At 50.4% G+C, this 8,138-nt stretch overlaps 1 protein-coding gene across 1 annotated transcript in view; it reads right to left on the bottom strand.

Moving 5' to 3' along the window:
* ECE1 (endothelin converting enzyme 1) overlaps positions 1-8,138 on the bottom strand; it is an 89,163-nt gene that overhangs the window by 71,401 nt on the left and 9,624 nt on the right. The window contains exon 2 of the mRNA XM_011933976.1: positions 7,946-8,032. Coding sequence (XP_011789366.1) covers positions 7,946-8,032 — 87 coding nt within the window. The remainder of the gene's footprint in view (positions 1-7,945; positions 8,033-8,138) is intronic.

The following is an 8,138-nucleotide window of genomic DNA, read 5'->3' as shown; positions in this document are numbered from 1 at the left end:
GGTTTCACCGTGTTAGCCAGGATGGTCTTGATCTCCTGACCTCGTGATCCGCCCGTCTTGGCCTCGCAAAGTGCTGGGATTACAGGCTTGAGCCACCGCGCCCGGCCCGAGGATTGCTTGAGCCTGGAAGGTCGAGGCTGCAGTGAGCCATGATTGTGCCTCTGCACTCCAGCCCGGGCAACAGAGCAAGACCCTATCTCAAAAAAGAAAAAAGAAAAGATGCCAGGCACAGTGGCTCATGACTGTAATCCCAGCACCTTGGGAGGGTGAGGTGGGCGGATCACCTGAGGTTGGGAGTTTGAGATCAGCCTGGCCAACATGGTGAAACCGCGTCTCTACTAAAAATATTTAAATTAGCTGGGCATGGTGGCACACGCCTGTAATCCCAGCTACTGGGGAGGCTGAGGTGGGAGAATTGCTTGAAACTGGGACCTGGAAGCTGCAGTGAGCAGAGATCACGCCACTGCACTCCAACCTGCATGACAGAGCGAGACCCTGTCTTGAAAACAAAAAAAAGAAGGAAAAGAAAAGCCAGCACCTTACGCCTGGTGCTGGCTCCAGGGAGCCAAAGGACACAGCCACTAGGCTTGGGATGCAGGGAAACCTCACCTTATCTGGACAGAAGATAGCTAGGAGCAAGGAACAAAGTCATCTGTGGAGAGAAGGGAGAGAAGAAAGGAACAGAAGGGGGAGGATGAAAGAAACAGAGGCAGAGGGAAGGAAAAAAAGAATAATGGCAGCAAATAAACACTTGAGGGCTAAGTGCCTGGGATCATATTAATTCTATTTTGATGGTGCAATTCTGTCTTCATAACATTCTTTTTTTTTTTTTTTTTGAAACAGAGTCTTGCTCTGTCACCCAGGCTGAAGTGCAGTGGCGCCATCTTGGCTCACTGCAACCTTGGCCTCCTGCGTTCAAGAGATTCTCCTGCCTCAGCCTCCCAAGTAGCTGGGACTACAGGGACCTGCCACCAGGCCTGACTAATTTTTTGTATTTTTAGTGGAGATGGGTTTTTACCGTGTTAGCCAGGATGGTCTCAATCAATCTCCTGACCTCGTGATCTGCCCGCCTCAGCCTCCCAAAATGCTGGGATTACAGGCGTGATCCACAGTGCCTGGCCCATAACATTCCTTCTTTAAATTTTTTTTTTTTTTTCAGACGGAGTCTCACTGTGTCACCCAGGCTGGAGTGCAGTGGGGAGGTCTCTGTTCATTGGAACCTCTGTCTCCCGGGTTCAAACAATTCTCCTGCCTCAGCCTCCCAAGTAGCTGGGATTACAGGTGTGCGCCACCACGCCCGGCTAATTTTTGTCTTTTTAGTAGAGACAGTTTCACCATATTGGCCAGGCTGGTCTCAAACTCCTGACCTCAGGTGATCTGCCCACCTCAGTTTCCCAAAGTGCTGGGATTACAGGCATGAGCCACTGAGCCAGGCCTATCTTCACAACATTTCTAAGAATAGGTATTAGCGTTAGTACCAGAAGAAACACAGGAATTGGGGCATGAAGGCAAAGAGAAAGGAAAGAGAACAGGGAGGCAACTCACGTCTCCAGGACTGGCAGCTGCAGGCCTACCAGGACGTGCCACCCTCCTGCAGGGGCAGGAGGTGGAGCTGGCCTTCACTGTTTGATGAAAAGTGCTAAATCAAAACAGATGGTATTCACTGCAAAATTAAATTAAAATTAAGCCAGAATTGAATGAAAAATTCATAGTTTCAGGCAAGAATAGCAAACGGAGTTTGAAAATGCAGTTTTTAACCTTTGTCTTGTTTTGTTGTCAAGTTTTGCTTGACTTGTACTATAGGCTATGGGCCTCATGGTTTCTGGATGAGCCTTGTCTCTGAAGGCAGAACGAATCCAGATGCGTCTTCCTGGGGTGGGACAAGTCACCTAGAGGTACTGGACCAGGATCAGGAGGCCTCTCCAGGGCAGGTTGGCCAATTCCTGGGTGCAATGGAAAGGGCTGGGCCGTGAGTCAGGGCATCAATCTGCTTCCAATGGCTGCTGGCCTCGGCTGCGTCTCTTTTCTTGGCATCCCTGTTACACCTGCCCAGCCTCCTTCATGGGACTGTGGAGGGGATCCGTGAGATGAGGTCACGGCATAGGGAGATGTGAGTGGTTTCTTAGTTTTCTTTTGGAAATGAGGTCCTGGCAATCATGGTAGAACTGGCCTGAGCAGCTTGGAGGGTAGGAGGATTGGTGGCGGGCAGCCCGGTCCATCTCAGGAGAGGGTACTATGAAGCGGCCATCCGCTAAGAGGCAGCGCTGACGCCTGGAAGACGCAGAACTGCTGTAGATGCTCAGCTCACTGGTGGGCTTAATTTCCTATTTATTGTCGTGGAAAACAGAAAGAGAATGAGAGAGAGGTGGTGCCCTCAAAACAGAGAGGTGGGGAACAAGACAAAGAAATGAGAGAGCCAGAGAAACAGAGAGAGTGAGAGAGCTAGAGTAAGGGAAACAGAGCAGCGCTATCCAGCCAGGAGTTCCCAGGGTTTCCACAGCCAAGGGAACAAAGCCCTAATCCGGGACACATATTTGGTTACAGAAGTGAGTGCTTGGCTCACCTAGGCTTAGAGCAAGAACAAGTTCTGCAGGTGAGGACGGGGCGCACTGCCTGGGGCCCAGGAGACAAGCCAGGAGCAGAAAGGGTGGGGAGCCAGGCGAAGCCAGGTTTTCAGAGTCAGGTCGGGAGGGAAGGCAGAACCCAGCAACCTGGGCTGCAGGAAGCAACGATGGGAGTGGTTTGGCCAAAGGTCTAGCAGGGATCCCACCCGTCTGCAGCCCAGAAGCCCAGCCACCCGGGAGCGCTGGCAGGGGCACCAGGCTCCGCTCCCTGGAGTAAATAAGCCTTTGAGAGCAAGTCGACTGTGACAGCCCAGCCTGCGAGGAACCCTGCCTCTGGAAGTGCCGCAAAGTCAGTTTGGGGAAGTTTCTTCCAGTAAAGTTTCCATGAAGTGGCCTTCTGGCTGAGGCACTGGGGTCAGTCCAGAGCAAAACTCATGTCCTTGTGTCCTCTTGTCTCCGCCTGAGCCCTGTCTGCCACCCCACCCAGATGCCTGACTTTAAATGACTGGTAACAGCCTAAAGTATGACCTGCTGTAGGTAGGGGAGGGCACTCCTCACATCTTAGCAAGAATCAAAGGCTGAGCAAGTACTTTCTAGCTTTCCTCGCCTCCCAGAAGGAACACCCAGCTCCCCACAGCATGGGAGAAAGATGGTAACCCTGAGAAGTCAAATATCCCACTGCGTGTTGCTGGGCAGTCTCTGGGCCTCAGTCTCCCATCTCTAAAATGAGGAGGGTGGATGAGGTTCCAGGTATGACTTCTCAGACTCTAGAACCTCAAGGCTCTAAAAGGCAAACAGAGTTGACAACTCCAGGTAAACAGACATGTCTTTTTAAAGCACTGAGTGGGCCTGTCCCTGAAATCACCCTCGAAAGACAGCTTTGGCCAGGCATGATGGCTCACATCTGTAATCCCAGCACTTTGGGAGGCTAAGGTGAGAGGATCGCTTGAGCCCAGGAATTCATGCCTGCAGTAAGCCATGATCACGCCAATGCACTCAAGCCTGGACGAGAGAGCAAACAAAGTAAGAAACTGGCTCTACAAAATACATATAAAAATTAGGGGCTGGGGGCCAGGCAAAGTGGCTCACGCTTGTAATCCCAGCACTTTGGGAGGCCAAGGCAGGTGGATCACCTGAGGTTGGGAGTTTGAGGCCAGGCTAGCCAACATGGTAAAACTCCATCTCTACTAAAAACACAAAAATTAGCCAGGCATGGTGGTGCGCACCTGTAATCCCAGCTACTGGGGAGGCTGAGGTGGGAGAATTGCTTGAACCCAGGAGGTGGAGGTTGCAGTGAGCTGAGATTGCGCCACTACACTCCAGTCTGGGCAACAATGCGAGACTCTGTCTCAAAAAAAAAAGAAAAAAGAAGGAAGAAGAAAGAAGGGGAAAGAAGGCAAAGGGGAGGGGAGGGGAGCCCTGTGCAAGGTGGGAAAAAAATGAGAAAACCATAACTAAGAATTTAATATCTCACCTTTCCTTTTTTCCTAACAACAACAACAAAAAATCGTTAGAAGTAATTGAATGAATTTCAAAGGTTTTGGTAGACATGGCCATCTGCTCCTCAGTTCAGGCTGCAGGTGTAACTTCAGCTGTTTCCCTTCCTGCCACTGAAATGGTGTATGTTCAGGTGTGGGAAGATCAGGCAGCTGGCTTTGGCAGAGCAGAGGCTTCAGAGAGAAAGCTAACATATTTAGATGTATATTATTATATCATGTCACCCATAGTGAGTTTCTATAATAATCTTCATAATAACCAGATCCTTTTTCTAAGCACTATCCAAAATGCTTTCCCTCATACTGTCCCATTTGAGCCTTTACAACAGCTCCAAGAGGTGGGTAATAATATTAACCCCATTTTACAAAGGAAGCTGAGGAAGTGAGTTGCTTTCAGGTCTCACAGCCCAGAAGAGCCAGAGCTGGGCTCCAAGTTAGAGCTAACTGCCTCTGAATTCTGTGCTTGGTCCAGAGTGACTCACTTTAGTAGACTGCAAGTAATTTGTGCCTAAAATATGGGATAAAGAAAAAGAAAAGGTTAGGCACGGCGGCTGTAATCCCAGTCCTTTGGGAGGCTGAGGCAGGAGGATCACTTGAGGCCAGGAGTTCGAGACCAGCCTGGGCAACATGGCAAAACCCCATCTCTACTAAAAATACAAAAATTAGCCAGGCATGGCGGCATGTGCCTGTAGTTGTAGCTATTTGGGAGGCTGAGAGAATCACAGGTCAAGGCTGCAGTAAGCCCAGATTGCGCCACTGCACTCTAGCCTGGGCAGCAGAGTGAGACCTTGTCTCAAAAAAAAAAAAAAAACAAACAAAGAAAAAGAAAAATGCTTTCATGTGAAGTATAGGTAGAATTTTGCTCTGGTTAAATTCAACACTGGCCAGCAGGTCCAATAATAATAAATAAATGTGGCAAGTAATAAAGTAACGAATGTGGCAAATTTGGCTGAAAAATGGAAGTTTCCATTTATTAGTTATTGGTGTTGATCACCTGGGACTTCCTAAGACTAATGGACTTCAAAATCTTGAAAAATCAAATAGCTTATTTTTTAGCTGTCCATCAAGAGAAAGGATTTGGGGTGAAGGGTCTATTTTAAAAAGTCTAAAATTGAGAGCGCAGGCTAGATGTGGTGGTTCATGCCTATAATCCCAGCACTTTGGAAGGCCGAGGCAGGCAGATCACCTGAGGGCAGGAGTTCGAGACCAGCCTGGCCAACATGGCAAAGCCTCATCTCTACTGAAAATACAAATATTAGCCGAGCGTGGTGGCGTGCGCCTGTAATCCCAGCTACTCCAGAGGCTCAGGCAGGAGAATCGCTTGAACCTGGGAGGCAGAGGTTGCAGTGAGCTGAGATCGCGCCACTGCACTCCAGCCTCTACAACAGAGAGAGATTCTGTCTCAAAATAAATAAATAAACATAAATAAAGTTGAGGGAGAAGTTGTGCTGCTAGCAACCGGCCCAAAGGAAATAATCTGAAAAGCTAAAAAATGGGTCACCCATAGAGTGACAGCAATTGAGCCTAAGGGTCCAACTACAGTGGATTGAATAAATATAATTTTACATGTTGGTACCATGAGGTGTTACGATTTTTAATGGCTGCATGTTTTAGGACTTTCTGACAATGTAGAAGATGCTTATGAAGTGGCACTGAATGAAAAATGCGGGATATGACATTGTATATTTAGAGGAAGTTCAACTATGTTTAAAAATATATATATACAAGTGTGAAAAATCAGAAACCGTTATCTCCAAGTGGCAGGATTACTGCTCCATTTTTAATTCCTTTTTATACTTGACTATCTTTTTTTCTCCCCCAAGTGAGCATATAAAGCTTTCACACTGCGGGAAAAAAAAAAAAACAATGATTGAAAATATTAAATTAATAGAATACTCTGCCTCATAAATGGAGATGAAAGGGTTCTTGACTCAGAAAAGCAAGCACTAGCTAATTTATGTTCACTCTGGGGAAGTTGTGGCGGCACCACGCAAGCCAAGTTGGGTACCCACAAAAATGCCCCAAATTCTTGGGTAACCTCTTTGCCTTTTCCTACAAGGGAAGTGGAAAATGTATCCATTTGGGGACACCGACACTAACTCCAACCATAGACAACAGCGATGCCACCCCAGGAATGTCTCTAACCTCTCTCTGTACCTCACCTTTATCATCAATAACGTGGCCATAAAACAATAATCCTAGCAGGCCCTGTATAATATGCATGACATCCACTTTCCCTAATATCCATTTCACAGTGAGGCATCACCAATGAAAGAGATTAAGCCACCTGCCCAAGGTCATGAGTGGAGTAAGAATTCAAACCGGGTCGCTGGCTTCAGAGACAGGGCTCCCCCTGCTTGGCCAGGGGCCCTCCCCAGACAAATGTGCTACTTCATCTTAAAAAGGCTATACCCCAAACAGGCTACTGTGAGCATAATAGCAACACGGCATATTACTTTGCTGAATTCTGAAATGCTTTCGCGTTGATATATTTAGACCATTCTGTGGAAGATGAGACTGAAAAACATTGCTGATTAGATTCTGTTTTGATTCGTGAAGGGAAAAGCACCTGCCCCAGAAATCTAATTTCCTGCTGGCTTCAGCCTCTTATGAACAGTCCACTGGGAAGAGGTTTGAGACAGACTGGGTTTGATGTGTCGCTCCCAGATTTTTAGCTCTCAGTGGTTGCCCCTCTCAGAGCCTCAGTTTCCACATCTGTAAGTGGGGAGAGTAATCCCTACAGCTCTCAGGGGTGTTCCTGAAGGTTAAGCAGGGGTACCACATCCCAGTGGGTAGAGCACTCAGGACCATGAGTTTGGGTCTCCTGGGCCTGACTCCTGGAGGAGGAACTCCATCAATGGTGTCTCCCTGCACTGGGAGGATTATTTGCTTCTAAGAGGTGTGTCTGAGTGGAGAGGGCCTGGCAACCTAAGTGTCCACTCATCCTAAGCTCGCCTTTGGGAAGAGTTGTGTGCCAGTTCACCAAGCGCCCCCAAGATTCTCCCGAATACCTCCCTTGGTCTACCTGGCAGAAGTCCTCTGGGAACTGGGGTGCCCCAGCTCCTCTTTCTACACTGGTTTCTGAAGAGCCAGATCACTGGGTCTCCACCTTCCCATGCACCTGGCTGGCTCCAAACCCCTCCAGCGCTGAGGTCTTGGCCACAACTGTCCCACTGCATCCCCCCAGGGAGGGGAGGGCAGAAAGCAGCCTTGCTCTATGTCCTGTCACAAGGCAGGGACGGGGGTGGGGCCCTCCCCAGGAGTGAGCAGAAGAGACGCCCACAGGCGCAGACCCTGGGGAGGGCAGGAATTGGACTTCCTCAGTAGGATGAAAAGTGGCAGGGAGAGGGGACAGAGGACAGGTTCCTGGCCCCAGGAAACTCAGGTATTGGGTGGGAAAGAGGAAGAGGGTGGTACTGCCTCCCCGATAAGGTGACCAACTTTCCCAGTTTGCCCAGGACTGGGGGAGTCGGTTCCAGGGATGCAGGGCTTTCCACGCTAAAACGGAAAAGCTGTAGACTCTGCCGGTAATGAGCCTGGGCAAGTCCCGGGACATTCACAAACTGTGCCTTCTGTGGAAAGGGAACTGGGCCAGTTCGGGTCTCGGGGGTGCTTTCAACTCTGCCACCTGGGCTGTGGCCCCAGAAGTAGGTGGCCGGGAGGATCTGGGGATGGCGGGGGCAGGTGAGGGGAAACTGGTGGGCTCCGTAAGGCTTCTCCGCGCGGAGATCCAGCTGCGGGGAGGCGCGGCCCCTCCCGGAGGGCGGGACGGGGGAGGGGAAGAGGCGGGGTAGGTAGGGACAGGGGGCGCGGCAGCAGCAGCGCGCATGCCCGGACCCCGGACCCCGGGCGCCGGGACACCAGGAGGGAGCGGAGGGCGCCTACCTGCAGGCCGTTGGGGTACGCGTCGCCCTCGGAGAGTGAGTCCACCAGGTCCTCCTCGTCCAACGTGGCCCGCTTGTAGGTCGACATCTGCAAGGCCAAATGCAGCACGGACTCCCTCAGCGCCTCCATGGCTCTCGTGCCCGAATGGGGAAGCGGCCCCGACCCCGGCGCCACCGCCGCCGCGCCCCGCCCC

The sequence above is a fragment of the Colobus angolensis genome, unplaced genomic scaffold (assembly GCF_000951035.1).
Source record: "Colobus angolensis palliatus isolate OR3802 unplaced genomic scaffold, Cang.pa_1.0 Scaffold130, whole genome shotgun sequence".
Lineage (NCBI taxonomy): Eukaryota > Metazoa > Chordata > Mammalia > Primates > Cercopithecidae > Colobus > Colobus angolensis.
The sequence above is the reverse complement of the archived record's forward strand: the minus strand, read 5'-3'. Positions and strand labels throughout refer to the sequence as shown.